General features: G+C 53.5%; 1 protein-coding gene across 1 annotated transcript; it reads right to left on the reverse strand.

Annotated features, from left to right (window-relative positions):
• Positions 1-360: 360 nt before the first annotated feature.
• On the reverse strand, positions 361-18,069 carry LOC122381609 (DENN domain-containing protein 5B-like). Its single transcript, XM_043366003.1, has 23 exons — positions 17,779-18,069; positions 17,391-17,503; positions 16,557-16,727; positions 16,044-16,273; positions 15,519-15,781; positions 15,113-15,291; positions 14,740-14,882; positions 14,225-14,454; positions 13,805-13,974; positions 12,987-13,198; positions 12,484-12,702; positions 11,927-12,089; positions 11,425-11,592; positions 9,815-9,911; positions 8,134-8,253; positions 6,629-6,791; positions 6,201-6,329; positions 5,868-5,989; positions 5,197-5,342; positions 4,582-4,894; positions 4,111-4,287; positions 3,622-3,790; positions 361-3,108 (listed from the first exon to the last, which is right to left on the reverse strand). The coding sequence occupies exons 1-23, from the start codon at positions 17,864-17,866 to the stop codon at positions 2,871-2,873; spliced, it is 4,023 nt and encodes a 1,340-aa protein (XP_043221938.1). The 5' UTR covers positions 17,867-18,069; the 3' UTR covers positions 361-2,870.
• Between the last annotated feature and the right edge of the window lie 985 nt (positions 18,070-19,054).

Consider the following 19,054-nt stretch of genomic DNA (forward strand, 5'->3'; position numbering starts at 1 on the left):
CGCGACGGGGAGAGGTTAGTACGTGTCGCAGAATGCCAGATTACGTATTGGGCGCGGCTAAATGCATCCCATGTAAAAGCACCAAAATGGATCAATGTTATATGTTCGGTGTATGATCTGTTGCATTGAGACTGATTGAACGAGTAGTCAGTCAAATGCGTTCAAGACTATGTACTCGATGTGTTCTTTAATCGAATGGACTTTGGACTCTGCAAATTACAATAGGTTGAACTTGAAGCCGAGTGAAACGTTCCATCGGCCGCGGTGCCTCTTGCACATTCCATCCCTACATGCCACGTCCTAAAACTCGGGCTGTCCAACTCCACACCCAACCGCCGCCTCCTCAAACAAAACACCATGGCCAGTTACACATAGCTGTATTCCTCGTGAGAACGACGCATATGTAGACGGCTAACAAATGGAACCAGCGAGACCCCGCACGGTCCCCGAGTATAGTCTCTCTTGAAAGTATCGCGACTCTGAGGGAAGGCGCTGCCTGTCCCAGCCGCGGTTGAGCGGAAAGGTTTGAGAGCCGCTGGTAGCACTGACCGAAGCCCGACACGCGGAGGCAGCCGGCGCGGCGGGCCGAGGGGAGTGGTTACGGACTGCGGAGGGATAGGGGGAGGTGGGAGTCGCCGTCCTCTAACTGGTGATGGCAGTAAGCATGTAGTCAACGGAAGCCGACCTACTTGCAGAGGATTTGTTGAGCTTGTTTCATTGCAAAGTTAATCATTTCAGCCGTCATCGGCACGACTGTCACATATTTTTGTTGTAAAATCCGGAAACCCGTGCCCGAATACGAAAAAAACATCGGTTGCACTCACTTGCACCCGCTAACAGAATGCATCCGTGGTTGCAGACGCACCCGCGAGCGGGTTAAAAAAAAACAACAAAAGTTCTCTCTCTCTCTAGCCAATTCGCCAATTCGCTCTCTAGCCAATTAGTCCTATATTTGGAGTTCTCTCTTTTTAATGAGCTGGTTAGTGAGCGGCGACAAAAAAAATGTTTACTGTTCAGCCGTCTTCTTTTTAAAAGCCTTATTTGATGCCAGGCTGCCCTCCCCCCCCCCCTCATGACCTGTTGACGTCGTTCAGCAGGCCTCTTTACAGTAGGATTATGGCGGAACTTTGCTTTGATGTGATTTTCGCGTCACGCACACTGATAGGCGCCCACTAAGGCAGACCAACGAGCGCCCGGCTGGTGAGCCCAAGCGGCGCCGGTGTCCGCCTGGGGCGGTGGATGGGGTCAAGGAAGAGCGATACGAGCATGATCTCTGGCCGGCCTCTGCCTGTTTTGACCCAGTTGTCAGCCGCTGGTGCCTGCGTCATATAGCAGTTTTCCTGCTACCGCTGGCGTAGAATCGTGTTACAGCGTACTTCTTATGATACAGGCCATGACCTCACTGCTGGGGTCCCCAAACTGAATGGAATAGTTCGCCGAGCCGCCGCAGCCCCTGACGCGATACTTTCAAGAGAGACTATACAGCCCAGCTCGGCAAGATACCACTGACGAATTGGCGAGGACGCGGGCCCGCTGAGGCGCGCGCGGGCTCCGTAAGCGCCCGCTGGGCCGCCGGGTTCGGTACCCACACGGTGTATTATGCCGCGCGGACGAGAGGGGACGGGCGGACGGCATGCAGCCTCCAGTACGCAGTACCCGGGCCGGTACCGGGTACACTGCGCCGCGCGCGGTACAGGCGCACGCCAGTCGAGATCGCAAGGAATTATCACCGTCACAGCGGGGCGGTAGGGCGCGTCACCACGCGGCACCGCGTTCATGGGACGTGGGCCGGCCGGCAGGCCCGAGATTGAGATACACCCGAGCGCGTCCAGCCGCCGGCCCGGTTAGCTGCTAATAAAGCCTCCCAATACTAGACTAGGACGCCAAACCTAGACGGTCTCCGCCCGGACCATAGACGCTATAGAGCTATGCACCGCGCGACTGCCTCAGTTCGAGCTAATCTGGTAACGATATACATACCCTGACGTATACGCACGAAGACCAATACCCACCACTGTGCGACGCGCGCGAGACCCAACAGATGCCATCAAACTATCCCTCAAACGAGTCCGAGAACTGAGAAGTCGAGTCACTGCACGGTACCACCGTCGAACACAAGTTAAATCAGTCGGTTATTGCAGAGCTTGATTGGCGTTCATGGGTGCACCCATGCAGTGTTCGACACGAAAGACATACAATGAAAACTATACACAGACTCTGCGACTCGACAGCGACAAGCTCCTCTGTTCCGGTTGATCTTTGGATAATATCACGTCCCGTAGTCCCTCTGTGCGTTACTCTGCTGCCCCCTCCATGTCGCCCGGCGGACCAGCGTCCCGGGCGGGCCGGGCGGGCCCGCAGAGTCGAGTCAATATGACCGAACGGCGGACCGCCACTTGACCAATGTTTGTACTGTAATGTCCCCACAAAACAGCTAACAGCCACCGGCGCTACGGACTCAACGGGAACTAAACAACACCTGCCGGTCAGCTCAACACGTAAAATAACCCATAACTTGACGGAATATGGTCTGGTATAATAACATCCTATACATTAATTATTGTCACGATCTGTAACATGGCGCAACCCTACCTAGTTGGGTTACCGGTTACAGACTGCCGGATGCCCTAACCCATTCCGAGTGCTAACATCTGACCCAATCCCCTCTCCCCCCCCCCCTGTCATGGGATGCCGTCTGCCCCTACAGCGCTCTCTGAATCTGTCCTCTGTTCCAGCTGCTCCGACGTCACAGCTGCTGACTCCCAGCGACGCTCATTGGTCGAGCGGTCCGACGGCGGCCGCTGATTGGTCCGCCGGCTCAACCGCGGCAGCTGATTGGCGCAGCGGGCGCGGCCCGGTCGCCGATTGGTCTAGCTGCGCCGCGCCGGCTGTTGATTGGTCCGTCCGCGGTAGCGCTTGACGCGCCCCACCTTGACTCCGCGGGTGAGCGAGCGCTCAAGCACGAGGTCGTACTCGTGCAGTGAGGTGAGGATCTGCACCAGGAACGAGGTGAGCTCGGGGTCGCGCAGGAACGACGCCTCGTCGTACATCTGCTGCGTGACGGCGCACGCAGCCAGCTCCTCGACGAACGCCGGCAGCTGGCGATCCCTGCGGCCGGGGAGAGCGGGCGGTCAGCGGGCGGAGCAGAGCCGGGACCCGGCGCCCCAGACCGTCCCTGCGGCACTGCGCAGATACGCTTACCACGGGCAGCCAGTGGCGCCCTCAGACGCGCTATTTTTGCTATGTACTCGGACCGAGCGGGCGGCGGGTGGTCACTGTGTGAATCTCTGCCGGTATGAACTACTTTGACTGTGACGTGTGGCGCCGCCCGTACAATATAACAATCACTGTCGTATAGCTGATGTTCGTCTCAAATATCTTAATCGGAACGAGAAACCATGCGACGAGAAATTTAACATCGCCACCCTAACTCATACATTAAACCAAACCAACCACTCCAACTTTAATGCCACCATTATGCTCTATTAGACCCATGTATAATACAGGACAATTCTAGCTGACGATAATACAGCCCTCCAACGACAACGTGACGGACGACAATGAAGCAAGTCCAGTCTTATCAGAAGTGGCGCTCCCGCACGGAGAGGGCGATATTCTCACCTGATGGCGATAAGCAGCCAGACCTGGAACTTATCGTCCTTGCCCATGGCCTGTCCGGCCTGGTCGATTTCAAACACCAGTCGGCAGATGGCTACCTTGGTGGCCAGCTCGGCCGGCAGCTCGCCCTCCCGGTCCAGAAACTCCGACTCCAGCACCAGCTGCACCCGGCCTGGAAACAGGAGTTAGGTGCTGGTCATTGGGGGACTGAACTCAAGACACAAAGCCAGTAACCAAGAGATGCATAGAGGTAGGCCTGGGCGAGCGGGAGCAGGGCAAAGGTTAATTACTGAAGTCAGCAGCTGAGGTTCGGAATTATCCGACACACCTGATTTGAGATACACTGGGCCTCAGAAGATCATCAGAAGTTCACATCTGACACAATTTGGCAGGCATCATTAGGATACAACTAACACACCACGATCAGTGGCGATTCAGTGAAAATGAGTCCAGCAAAGACAACCAGCCGCCACATTCGCCAGCTCATCTCACCGAGGTAGTCCCAGAGGTAGAAGTTTTTGCCAAACAGCCGGCTGGAGCGGTAGCCGTAAGAGAACACCTGCTCCAGACAGGGCACCAGGCCGCACTCGCCGCACAGCAGCCGGGTCAGAGAGCCGCGCTCCTTCTCCGGACGGTGGAAGTACTTGACGATCGTGTTCACTGCGTCACCTGAGGGGAGAGGGCCGGGAAAGGGACGGTTAGAAAAGCGTAGACAAGGGGATCGGAGGCCGGCCTGACTGACAGGAGATGGCGACACTGTCATTACAGCTCTAAGTAGTCAAATAAGTAAACCCGTAAAAGCGCGACTATAATGAGCTTGTCATCAACTCTTTGCAAACGTCTCTAATCTGACATACCCGACTCTGAGACACCCCACACTGCAACTCCCTCACCGGCCTCACCTAGTGCATTTTGCACGCTACTGTCCTCCCCTCCTCTCCCCACCCCACCACTCTCCCTCACCTAGGGCGTGCTGCACGCTGCTGGCGTCCGGCTGGCTCCTCCGCGGCACGCTGGGGCTGCGGCAGCGCGGCGGCGTACTGCACTGGGAGCTCAGCTGGCCGACCGGCACGTCCGCGGGCACCGGCTCTCCGACCAGTACGCGCTCCGTGCTGCCGTCGTCGATACTGCGGCCCAGCCAGCGGCCGCAGGCGAACCGGTACAGTTGGCCAGTCACCTCGTTACGCACCACCACGTGCTCCACCAGCCAGTTGGGTGACATGCCCGTGTTGTCGTGGCCCAGCTGGACGGTGGTCAGCAGGCCCAGGTTCTTGTGCTGGGAGGGCGAGAGGAAATCGTTATGAGATACGTAGGATTGGAAAATCAGCAGAAAACTCGTTTGGGAGGCATGGATATCTACAACGTGTCAGATGGTAAACATTTAGCGGGTGATTTCAAATAACTTATAACGGTTCGACCACTAAGAATGCCTCTGTTGATGTTGGTCACCATAAAAGCGACCAAAACCAGCAGAAAGACTTCACATAATGCTGAGAGATGTTAGTGATGAGCCGATACGACCGCTTTAGCAATAATACCAAGCCGTGACTGAGCGCAGCAGCCGCGCAGTTGCCTCACCTTGAAGATGGCGCAGCGTCCGCCCTTGGGCAGCGGCAGCGGGCCCGTCTCCCGCAGTGCGCCCGAGACGCGCACCCAGGCGTTGGCAGTGGTCGTGGCCGCCGACGTCTTCTTGGTGGTGAATATCACCACACGGTAGGTAATCACTGCGGGGTTACCGGAACGAGCGAGATGTCAGTGACAAGGCAGGCATGTGAACGCACTAATGCAAGGCCATATATAGTAGGTAGCGACACTGAGCGATTTGTTTACAGCCAGCTTCGATCCCGATGACGCAAATGTGTCGTCACGAGACAAAACAATATGGCCACCTCTAATGAGAACCAAGTGCAATAAGTTCCCGGATGTAGACAGCACTGACGTCACCGGGATCGAAACCGACGATATCAGTACTGGACCTATGACGAAGCAAAGTAGTAACATCCCCCTGCACTAATGCAAGGTTGTATGTGGCTATGACAACGATGCACTGAGTGCGATGGGCACAAGGTGCCTAGCTAGATACGAATACTGTAAGGATTTAACTGCGGAAACATAAACATGATACAGTTTAAGACTGCATGAACACAAAACGAACAAAAGCATAACACGCATCGAAATCATAACCTTCATTAAGCAGTGATTGTTCAATACTCCCGCTCGCTTCAATACCCGTCGCCAGTCTCACTCACCAGTATTAGGGTAGGAGGTGGTGAAACAAAAGTAGTCGACGGCATTGAGTGAGAGCAGATGGCACAGGAACTGTTCGCGCTCCTCCTCCGAACGGAGGAAGGCGTACCTCTTGTACAAACTCCTGGAGCACACAAAAGACACAGACATCAGGGCTCACTCCAGTTATCACACTCAGCAGCACGCAATTTGGGGTGAGAGCAGACACTCGCTGCAACTGACATTTCTTCACACTGGTTGACTTGGCGACTTCAACTTGATCGTCTATTAGACTGTAACGTCATTCTGAGAAGGCCCATACCCGTCTGACCACAGTGCCGGGCCCCAGTTCTCACCTGAGCAGCTCATTATCTGAAAGGAGAGCCCTCAGGTGCTTCGAGAGCAGCTTCTTCTCCAGCGAGAGCCGCACCCAGGCGCGCGCGTAACCAATCTCAGTCTTGATCTCACTCATCGCCAGCACGTTCCTGCAAAGGGGTCGTAATGATTAGTTATCATGACCATCATGACTGTGGCACAATCGAAGAGCATAAGAGGAGCTAGTAAATACGGCAGTGATTTCAGATTGAATGGGGTAAATAAACATAAGCTGTCATGATTGCCGAACACGAAGGCATCAGTAGCTGAGAAGAAAACAGGTCATATCACTCTTCTGCAACGAAGGAATTATCACAATCCTCCGTGCAACCCTCCTTGTGCGATATCATCGTAACGCTGCCCAGCGTACTTAGACCGTGTTGGCGGAGATCGCTTCCTCGCCACTGACCTCATGTCGAAAGTGATGGCCACCGGCAGCGGTTTGAGCGGGTCCGGCGCGGTCGGTGTCTGCCGCGGTCCGTCCCCGCCGCCGCTGCCGCGCGAGGCGCCCCGCGACAGACGAGACGGGGAGGAGGGCGCCGAGTCGGGCTCCAGAGACATCGACGACAGGTCTGCCACCGCGGTCATGGATGGTCACGGGAGGGTCACGGACGTGTCACGGGAGAGTCACGGACGTGTCACGATGGGGTCCCCTAACGGTGTGCTAAAGGAGTCCAGGGGTCAATTATACCGGTCATAGGAAACGGGAGCTCTTAGAGGGTAAAGGTAAGGCATGGAGGAGCACTGTGGTTATGACGAGCTGGAATTTATCCGAAGTTTTAAAATGTCACGTACCCACCGGATGCAGTAGAGTAGTCGGATAAAATCGTGGGGACAGGGTGAGACTGATAGGGGCGGTTCGAAACTGTGAGCTCAGCGGGATGGCAGCAGAAGCTGCCGTAGCGCGGACGACCACCGTCACATCAGGCCGACAAGGCATGGTTTTGCATGGGATTGGATTGGGTGTGGATTTGGGAAACCTTTGATAACACGATCGGTAAGAATATAAAAATAGCCGATTGCACACTTTTCTGGACCGTAATCCAAACTTAAATAAAAAAAACAAGACACATGGAGCACGGAAATATAAAATATCTGAGTTTCGCTTGGGAAACTGAGACCAAAACGAGGATCAATGCAAATGTTCTTACCAAGACTGTGCCCATCTGTTTAAGCCCATCTGTTAAGAGTAGTAAAGTTATCCAGTCAACACTTCTTACAAGAAATCAAATTACCTTAAGTACTCCCTGTCACACCCTTACAACTTCACTCAACATAGAAAGGCACAGCCAGACTGAGTGCAGTTACCAAAAATAGCAGGCGGCATTCTCCATAGCCATGCAGGCAACAGCCACACGAAGATCACCACCATTGCCAAAAACAAATATTTCGCCGAACATGCACCATGCAAAGCCGTACAGTCACAAACCCGGCACCGGACCGCTACCAGAGGTTCTCCCGTCACCGCCGCCACCACAGCTAAAGGAGCGACTGAGAATGGGCAGAGTTGGGGACACGCCACTCATAGCTCCGCACAGGTCCGTCACAGCAGAGGGCGACTCGGCAAAGTCTGCAGTCTAGAGCCCAGGTCAGCTACCTTAGCTCAGACAGGTCGTAGTTCGGAGTCAGATCCGCGACCGGAGCAGCATCCAGTGAACGACGAGTCAATTTCCTTTCTGTGAATCAGCTCCCCGCCTCCACCAGAACAAATCACCGTCAACTCACATAGAAGTCACACGAAGCTCCAATCACATCTGGTTATGGCGGCATCCGAGTTGGTTAGCACACTCACACACAATAGTTAGCACAATCTCACACAGTCTGGTTATAACACTCTCACACGGACAGAGACAGAGCGAAGGACCACCCCACCGGCCGGGGCGGATAGCAGACGGCGGAGACACACCGACCCACCTATACTGTCGGCTATCTGACTGACGACCTCGGCAATATTCCCGGAGCGCAGTGTAGTCAGCAGGTCACCGAGACTGGGCGGGTCGGGCAGCGCGGGTGGCGCCGGCGGCTCCGGCTCGGCTGGACAGTACGCGCAGACCACAGATGGACTCACCGGGTCACACAGGGGTACGGTGCTCACAGGCACAGCGAGAAACTGGATACTATACCAGTGACAATCGGTACTCCAAAGGATGGTTTTGACGAGTAGGGGACACCAGGGCTGTCGAACATCACAAAACCCGGACAAAACACCAGACAACCCATAAAACATACGCCTTGTCTGGAACAGACAACATTATCGTGGACATCCATACAATGTCCCAAAATTTGTCTATTTGGGTGGGAAACGACATCCAAATGAAATTCATTTTCCACTCTCACCACCATTTTTAAGAACAATTTTCCACTCTCAAGTCCCAACCAAGAAAACATAGATTTTTTACCTATAGAACCAGTTGTGTGGATGCCCAGTTAGCATCAAACATTCTACACCCTAGAATAAAATGCATGCTTTTTGTCATTTCTCACTCCTTTTTGATCTAATCGAATCAGCAGTTTTCCACTCTCTCCCCTCTTTTTGGTGGGTAATTTTCCCCTCTGACACCCAAGACAAAACTCAATTTTGGGACACTGCATCCATACAACAAACCGACACTGTGCATAGTTACATCCCTTCCCGAGGCATAACTTCTACCATGCCACGATATGTATCCACAGCCATCGTTCCCTGTGCTGTGTGCTCTACCCCGTGCCTCTCGGGCTGATCCTGTGCTAAAAGGTGTGGTGTAACACATCATGCAGTAATTCCCAGATCACAGCCAACATGCAAGCATGGCACAGAACATTATGTGTTCCGTGTTTCAATTCGCAATAAACTACAGTTGGGAAACAGCGAACTACTTGTGCTACCAATACGTACGTCTTCAAGAGCAAACAATCGATCAACCATGATCTAGCATGCCCATTGACCAAATAACTACGGCACATTTAGCTATCTATTCAATTGGTCGTCTAACATCGACCCCAGCATATGTATGTGTATGCGCGACCCCCCTGTGATATTCTGTTATCCCTAGCCGGCGTGTTATAACAGAAAACACCGATACATGCGTCAAAGCCACGGGTGCACGGCTCTCTGCCCAGCGTGCCGGCAGTGGTGCCGCTCCCCCCAACCTACAGTCAATCCGCCGGCGGAGCACACACCACGCCAAGGCTGCGTGAAATGGGCACAGACACGGGCACACGCATCAGCCGAGTGACTGACGGCGGCAGAATGTCCGGGTGATCCACACATTGTACAACGGACCAGTATTGAGTAAATGAACTGAATCGAGTAACGAGTTACACAATATGTTCAAAGGCAGTGAGTGCAAATAACCCCAAGACGAATCGAATACACAACCCCAATGCGGTGCCACCACGACTCTAAGCTCCGTGCCTACTTTCCGTGAAAATTACCGGCACTAGACCCAATTTTAGACGAATACCACTACGACCAAAATGACTGGACGTATATCCAACCCCCACATCCACACCCAGACTCATTTCCCCGCGATGCAGCCCGCCGCGAACCCGACCCGGGCCGGTACCGGTGAGGTACAGACGCACCCCGCCGGCCCGTCGGCCGCCGTCCACTCACCGGGGCTGAGGAAGTTGGGGTCGATCGGCTGCGAGGCGTCCTTACAAGACTCCAGCTCCTGGTAGTTTAGAAGGTGGGACCACAGTGACGACTTGCCCTGGAAACGGAGGGGACACGTTGGTCTACCATAAAATCGCCCGGTGAGCCACATAGATCGCGGCTTTATGCGGGCCCGGCAAACGGAAGTTGTAAATGACTTGCTAGCTCAAGAATAAATTAAACTTCCGATGAAATAAAAAAAAGCACATCATGTGACCAACATGAGTAAAAACCACAAGACCAGCCTCGGGAACCGGCAACAAGTTCGGATGATGGAATAATGAAAATCCAACGGCTTATTTGTCGAGCCATGAAAACGACTTTGCAAGCTTCTTACGCTGTTAAATACTACGTTAAAGGTAGTGTGCCAGCTTTCCTGGACCGTATGGAGTTAATGGCCCAGATAAGGAGAACCGGATTTTTAGAACTTATCCATACCTTCAAAACTCATGGAAACGTCTTAAATTCTTCAAATTTTGAGTACCCCAGTGCGAAATTCGCCCCGACGGGTTGTCGGTCGTACCCCAACCACATTTCACACCACTATGAACAATAAATGCACACACTGAAATCGCTATTACCGATATGCTCATCCAATCAAGTTTCGATAAACCCGTTCATCATCAGCTCCTGCGGTTTCGAACACGCCTGTTAGGTGGTGCGGTAGACCACGCCCAAAGCCAGGGCCCCGGTAACGTGAGGTAGCCGAGTCAGGGCAGCGTGCGCTGACCCAAGCCGGAGCCGCGCGTCCTCCCGGTGTCATGTGACAGCCCGGGGCTGCCCGCGGGGATGCGGTAGACCGCGCCCAAAGCTGCGGCCCCGGCTTGGGTCAGCGCACGCTGCCCCGACTCGGCTACCTCACGTTACCGGGGCCCTGGCTTTGGGCGCGGCTTCTGCTCATACTTTGTGGTGCGGTGGTGGTGCGTCGGGCTGCGCGCTCTGACTTCGGCCAAGAAAAATGCGTCAGCTGATCATTGTCATTTCTGCCACTTGCGTGTGGTGAAATGGGGCCATAACTTATGAGACGGCTTTTTCATATCAATTATTTTACATAAAATCATATTTCAAACCATAAATAATGTTCGACAGCCAAATAAAAGAAACAATACCAATACGGGCTTACAGTTTAAGGCTCGACATTGTGTTGACTACGATTAGACAGCTGATAACTCATTCCCGTACGTCGTATGGTCGTAACACTATAATGACCTTTGCTTATTGTCACAAGTGCGCCGCATTCGCGATTGTTGCCGACGACTGTTTGCAGGTGAGCCCACTACAGTTGTTATACATATCTAAAAACCGATAAACTTTTAGGCGAAAAAGGCACTATTCCAGGCCCATTTTTGATTTTTTGCGATATTAGGTAAAAACAGAAGCTTCTTATCCTAGGAAAAATAAAATGGGAAATCTTTCAAAGGTGGCACACTACCTTTAAGCTCGCTGTCACACCGAGTTTCACTTCACGCAATCACGTCACGAACTCCTTATCTAGCCTCACAGTTCCTCACGCTCCCCCATTCAGAAGTTCCCGCACCGCACCATTCTATCCTGGCAGTCCCATTCCGTACCTGTTTGCTCTGCAGGCCGTGGCTCCAGATACGCTCCATGAGGTCACACAGAGACGCGATCAGTGTGTTCTCCTCGACTCCGACCAGACTGAGCTCCCCGTGTCCGAGCGCGGCCGCCTCGGTGCCCATCTTCTCCACCAGCATACGCTTCGTCCTGCTCTTACACTCCTGTGGATAGGGCGGAGGGATTAGAGTGATATGGAGAGAGAAAAGAGGGAGACTATAGAGAAACGTTAAGAGCGCAATAATTGGTGGAACGGAACCGGCCTAACGTAACGACACCAACTTGTGTTAAAAGGGCGTAAAACGTACATTGATAAACACCTGACACATAACAAATAGGTTTCCAAACCGTCTTGGTCCTAACTCCCAGGAGTTGAACATATAAATATAAATGGAGCATAAAGACTAGCAACCTAAATAATACGAATTACTGAATCAAGCATGACGATTAAACACCTCTTGCTAGTCTGCCCAGCCACCGGTAACATCCCCGTCTTACCTTGAGCGCCTGTTCGACGAACTTCCAGTTGTTCTCTCGCATGGCGGCCAGCGAGGTGTTGGCGATGAGCGGGGCGGGGTTCTGCAGCTGCTGGCGCGCCTCCGAGATGACGCGCTGCCGCTCCCGACGGAGCAGCGTCGACGCCGACTCCTGGTCACCGCCGCTGACGACGAGAGGGCAGGGGCGTCAGTTACAGCGCAGTATGGTCACAGCCGGGCTCGGTAATTAGAGCTCTTCTTAACGAAACGTCATGTTATGCTAGTTGCTACTGATGAAAATCATGAAAGCCTACAAGGTTATCACTTATCAGCATCAGTGTAATGAGCGTCGCGTCAGAGAATCGTGACAGATATGGATTGTAACAATGTCCGTTGTCCATGCCAATTAGAAACATTTGTGAAGGATTCCATGTTACAGTCTCTCAAATGTTCACTCGACTTTGCAGATGTCAGTAAAAAAAAAATGACCACATAAAACGCCGTCGGCCTTCGTGCTTCAAACTTGTTCATTCACATATTCAACATACCTCCCCTCCTATCCACCCTTTCTCCGCTCACCTGTCGTGTTCGGCGGCGCCGGCGGCCACCAGAGCGGCGTCCAGCCGCGGGAACCGGCCACTCAGACAGCTGCGGCCGTCGGCGGGAACCTCCAGCGGCGGCGGCGGCGGCGCCTCCAGCTCCGGGCAGCGCAGCCGACGCTCCAACACCCGCTCCGTCTCGGCGATGGTACAGCAGCGCTCGTAAGAGGGAGTGCGCACCAGACCCTCGCTCTCCGACCTGTCGCGGGGGGGGGGGGGGGCGGACCGAGTCATGCTCTGCGCGACATCAGGAAACAATCTTATATGTCGTAGAATCGGTTGAAACGTTCGGAACGCACTTAATAGTTCATGACAATGTGATCGTGGACTCCCATGTTAATGTTATCGCTCGAGCATATCATTTCAATCTAAGTGATAACGGATGTTGAAGCACCATTTGCCACTCACTCGATCTTCCTGATATGATAGCTCCTCGCTCCCCAGCCCTTTCCATTCTCAGCCAGTGTCTCCTCCGCCACTCACTTGATCCTCCTGATGCGCGAGTCAAAGACCCTCAGTGCCGCGTCCACCTCGCCCCAGTTGGCCAGGATTTTGTTGTCGATCAGCGAGCAGAACAGCTGCGTCTCGATGAAGCGCGACAAGAAGGGCAGGTCCTGGTGCGGCTGGTCCGAGAGGAACGTCACCTTGTCGAAGTTCTGCATCGACTCGCGGTTGTAGAGCCACGACTCCATGTCCTGGAGGTGGGGGCAGCGGGGAGGTGATTAGACAATGCAATGGCGGCGATGTGTAGTTCGTAACTAATGAGTGCACAAAATACAAATTGATTGAGATAGGGCGGATTAATAACGAACGAATGATTGGTTCAATGAATGAAAGAATGAATGCATGAATGAATGAATGAATGAATGAATGAATGAACAAATGAATGAACAAATGAATGAATGAGGATCAATGAGAGTTGATGTTGATAGAGTAAAGCCTGAACCCCCCCCCCCCCCTCTCTCGAATCCAGCGTGTCTTATGTCACGGTGTTGGATGTCAATTGTCTCTTGGAGTGTGATATAGAAAATATAAATACTTTATGAATGAACGCGAGATACTCCTGCCAGCAGGACGTGTGACACCATTGAGTGAATGCCATCGAAGGTGGCAGCTGGCGCGCAGCCAAGTCGATTAATTGGTTCAATTTCGAGCAATGGCCAGCTCGTTCGCAAACGACACCATCGGGGTAGTGCTGTTGAGTTGATTGCAAGCGATGCCGTTTAAATGCACTTGAACCCTGTTACCTGTGAGGGAAAGTGGCAGCTAACTTTCTGATCTCATTAATACCTCGCACTAACCTGATCGGGCTGAATGACGAAGTGCTCGTACGTGTGGAATATGTGTACGAATCGGTTGAGGAAGATCTCGCGCACGGCGTTGTTGCACTTTTGATCCTCAATGTACTGGTCATCATCAGAGAGTCGGCGGGCAGACGACTTCAAGGACGACAGCTTCTCCAGATCCAGACCTGGAGGAGTCGTGCCATTAATCACAACTCACGAGGTACATTTCATTGTAATACTGCGAAGCGACAGATGAGGTTGAAAATCACTGGAGGCAAGCGATTTTATCTCAAGGCACTCAACACCTACACTTGGCGTTGAAATTATGATCCAAAACTCATGATTTCCTAGATAATTCCTAAGATAGCAGAAGCCTAACATAGCCAACTTAATATCATCACCCATGCCCCCCGTCTATCGGCGTCTCGCGCCCACCTGCGTCCCTGGCCAGCTGTGTGATGCGCCGCATGCTCTCCATCTGTCCCGGGTACATCTCGGAGTTGGCAGCGGCCGGGCCGGGCGCGGCCGGCGCCGGCGCGGCCGGGTCTCCGTCCGCCGCAGACGGCACGGTCGGCGCGGCGCTCTCCGCCTCCGTCCAGGAGGGTTTCCGGCGCCGCGGCCGCCGCTCCACCGTCCCCGCTGACCGACTGCGCTCGTTACAGTTCCTGAGGGAGAGGGACGAAGGGCGGCGGTTAGACGGCTCAGGGCGGCACGGTTTGTGGGTGGGAACGAAAATGTTAAGTAAAGCCAGCGAGGCATTAGTTCCCCACGTATCCAGGACCGTGCTGTGCTAATCCGTTCCTTTCATATTCAGGTGCTACGTTAGAATACTAGCACGTCTCTCATCCCTCCATATGCGGGGCGATTCGATCTCTCACCTGTCCCAATGCTGTGTGTGCACGTTGAGTGCTACTGCCAGTATGCTACTGCTATGTTAGCCCACCCCTCACCTATCCAAATGCTGGGTGTGCACGTTGAACCTGGCCAGCGTCTCCGTCAGCTCCAGCACCAGCTCCTGCCGGCTGGGGAACTGAGGCAGCTCCTCCGGCAGCAGCAGCACGTCACTCTCCAGATCCAGCAGACACGCGTTCGCCTGAAATGGGGGAGCAATTGTTAAAACAAGTAGCTTCTCCCTTGTCCATTTCTACGCCGAGTGCCGACTCCGACCACTCTTCACTCTAACTCTGCCACTATTTCATTTTGCGATTCTGACCAGCACCTACCAACCTCTCCCCCACTTCACAATACACTTTCCACTTTGCTCCCTTGACCACTCTTATCCATCCTCTGCACACAAAGACCGCTCCTTTCCCCGCCACTTACCGCCCCGTCCTCCTGACTGGGCCGTGTAGCGCCGTACGTCACACCCATCAGGTACGGCACGGGCGCATCCAGGAAATGCGCCAGTGAGGCCGGCAGCACGGGAACGTAGACGTGGGGCCAGCTGAACGGAAACAGCAGCGCGCACAGAGACTCGGACACCAGCATCAGCTTGTACGGGTCTGAGGACGGAGACAGATGGTCAGCTGGCCGTGAGGGTCAGGCTGTGCACGGGACTGGAGAGGGTCAGTTTGTACAATCAATTTGTCAATTGGGGTCAGTGGCCGCTCCTCCCTCAGCCCACATCCCATAATCTTCCACTCTATCGTTTTTCTTCCTTTAGTCCCCTATGCCCCCAAACTTTTCTTCCTCGTGTCTCTTCCTCACGTCCCTCCCCGCTTTTGCTCACCATGCGCGTACAGCACGATCTGATGTTCCAGCAGCAGACAGGAGACGATCTGTATAACCTTCTCCACTCCGACGGCGGCGAACAGCTGTCGGATGGGGTACTCGAACACGGGCAGCTCAGCCACGGTGGGCCGCTGCAGGACGGCGTCGGCGCCCAGCAGCGGCAGCCGCACGCTGCGGCCCGGCGGCGGCACCGACACACCGAACAGCAGCTGGCACACGTACGACTCCAGCGGCAGGCAGCTGGTCGGAGACCGAGAGTGCCTGTAGGGGCAGACGGGGTGATGGTCAGCGCACGGAAAGAGATGGCATGAAAAGCAGGGGTAGCAAGCACTATATTGTCATTGCTTTGAATGTTCGAGAGCAATGTGGTTCGGACACCGCATTATAAGCGAAGCCTATGGGGGCCATCAATGTTTCGCGCAACTGAGCCGTAATCGACTCCCGGCACGGCCTTGTCCCTTTCCCTTTCCCGGGGAAACCATCCCCGTCGGCGTCCACCTCAGCTGATGTCCCGTTCCCGTACCTGTAGAGCCGACTGAGGAACACGCGCGCCACGTGCAGGTACGGCTGGCTCATCAGCAGGCCGATGCACTTGCAGACGTACAGCTGGTCCTTGGCCACGTCGTAGTAGCTCTGTGCGTGCGTGGTCAGCTTGGTGGCCAGCTTGAAGTGGCGCGGCAGCGAGCGGGACGAGGTCTGCTGCTGCTGCTGCTGCGTGGCCTTGCCGCTCGACATCTCGGCCAGGTACTGCGACTGTCAGAGCGGAGGGAGGTGGGGTGTGAATTACTTTGCTGCGCCGGAGCGAAATGCACCTCATCAAGGGATAACGGCATTTGCGCCGTACTTTTGTGAAAGTTAAATAAAAAAGAACATTTATATAGATAAACAATAAAAAACACGACGAAAGTCATATAGAATGGAAGCTGAGGTTTGTCACTTGTCTCTAATGAGAACCAGTCATGCTGAACTGCAGAGCAAGCACAGCTCATCCGAGACCCAGCCCCATCAGGCCGGCGTTGCCGGGCGCGCCGCCTACCTGCAGCGTGTGCATGGTGTCGCAGGTGGCCCGGTCGTCCACCCGCTCGAAGAACGTGTAGGCGAAGCCGTAGAGCCTGCTGCCGTCCTCCCGCGTGATGATGAAGCTGTGGAACGACGGCGACAGGCTGTGCTTCTGGGTGCGGAACTGGAGACCGCGCGGCAGCGCCAGCTGCGAAGACAGCGGGGCGGGGCCGTCAGTACAGGCCGGGGGACAGAGCCAGAGGGACAGTCACGCCAGCAGAGGACAGACATGAGACAGACAGGAGACGACGACTGCTGGGGAGACAGCGGGGTGGGGCAGTCAGCAGGGGGCAGGATTAGCTACAGGCAGAGCGGGAAGGCGCTCGGGCACAGCTGTCGCGCGCTGCGACACGCCTTCAGTGCCGGGATCTCTGCTGCGCGGCCTCACGATGCCTGCTGCAAAGCAAAAGAGCGGACATCCCCAGCACATCCTGCTGACGCGCCCGGATCATTCTATCGGCATGAATCCCGGCTCCGGTGTCCATGCGGTCTCTCCAGAGCCGATAACCTACCGTCGCGGAAAATGTCACGGGGGAACACCTTCACCACCACCACCAACAACAACAACAACAACAACAAAAACGAAGCCGTGTTATGGCAACCAGACGTCAGACAGGAGTACAAAATAACAGGCATAAAAAGGGACCACAGAATCAATAAACCATCCTTTTGAATCAATAAACCACCCTTTTCAGTGGTGCTAACTGTACTAAGATCCAATCATTTAGATAGGACCTCAGTACAGCAGGACGATTCCCCGTATCCCGCTTCATCCCGCCCTGGCCCGTCCCCCGCCACGCGGGCCGCTCACCATCCGCGTGGCGTCTGGATCGAACACGGGCTCTGTTCGTGTCTCCGGGTAGTGGCCGATGATGTCGGCCGTGTAGGCGCGCTCCAGGGGACTCTGCTGCACGCTGGCGTCCGCTGCCGGCCGCGCAGGGCGGAGGGCAGTGTCAGGAGGGGCTAGGGATGGGGTGAGAAACATTGCGAGGCAAGCAACGCCACCTGAGCTGCAACTTCAGTGGATTGAAGGCTTCTACATACATCAATGTTATCAAATTAAGCAGCTCAAAATACAACTTGAAGTGGAACAAAAAAGAGGGATTATTTGCATGGCCAGGGCTGGGTATAAACAGTCATAGTCAATCATCTACCTACCAGGAATGTCTAGATGTTTGTATTTGTTAATGGACCCTTACCTGCCACTGTGTCATTCTGAAGTCCTTTTGAATAATTAATGCCACAAATGAAGAAGTACTCTGCTAGTCTCTTGCTTGGCATTGTCATGCTTATTGCTTATATGCCTTTTTCACTACTTAGATAGCATTTGATTCCAAGTACTGCAGATGAACATAGTTAGCATAAAAAGCCTGCAATGGATGGCACTGGAGTATGTCCAATCATTATTTATAGTCTTCATAGGGCTCATCAGCCATCAGCATATCCACCATAGAAGTACCAATGCTAGAAATATGTAGGTAACTCCTGAAAATAGGGTAACTCTCTGAACACATGATTACAGACACACATGATCATCACATGGTCAGTTATGAGAAAGGAGGCTGAAACTTATTCATTTCTATCTAAAAGCACAAAAATATAATATACATTCAGACTACAATCAGCTGTCAGTAGACAGATGTCCATATTTCTGTGTGCTTTAGGTGTGCGAACACACATAGCCAAGATGTTAATGCTCAATGATAGATGGGGTAAATAAATATAAAATAGGAAAGTAGGTAGCCAAGCTTGGCTGGTTGAATGATACCACTGACCCATGATCCAGCAACACACACTGATGTGTCATTTTTGAGGCAGAGTATTAGATGTTTGGGCAAAAGCTAACAGTCAGTGCCCTGGCCTGGTCTGATGGCTTTAAAGTGTAAACTGTTTAGTAGGCACTGGTACCCATCCATGCACCAAGAAACAACAGTAAGCCAGCAGATTCAGGGTTGCCTTCTCTCCAGGTCACTTCACTTGGCCTTGCTTACATTACAATTTGGAAACCCAACCAACTACCAAGTGAGTAAGCAGGGTAAGCACTAAGCAGTATGCTGAAAGAATGGTGATACAACAGGACTCTCTTGTTAATGTGAAAGTTCAAGTTTTGGATGAGTGGACAAGACCTTAGCAATCAAAAAAGATAAATGCAGTACTCTTAGGTTCGGTAAATCTGTCTCATGGTGGATGCCCTCGGCAGTTTGAGCTGCCAGCTGATGTGCAAACCAGCACGAGAGCAGTGTGCAGTGTGCACTATTCCACATTCAAACGGGTGGATATTTGTGGCGAGTTAGGGTAGCACAAGCTTTCCCAATTCCGTGCAAGCTTGGCTTTGGAGCTGCAACAGACGGCGGAGGTCAAGGTCACCGCTAGCCGCTAGGGCAGAGACAGATTTGCTACGCCAGTGCTACCCCAACTCAGCACATTTGTCGGTAACGGTGGGGCAGGCGTCACCAATAGCTTTCTGTTGTAAAC

Source organism: Amphibalanus amphitrite, unplaced genomic scaffold, assembly GCF_019059575.1.
Source record: "Amphibalanus amphitrite isolate SeventyFive unplaced genomic scaffold, NRLGWU_Aamphi_draft 000011F_arrow, whole genome shotgun sequence".
Taxonomy (NCBI): Eukaryota; Metazoa; Arthropoda; class Thecostraca; order Balanomorpha; family Balanidae; genus Amphibalanus; species Amphibalanus amphitrite.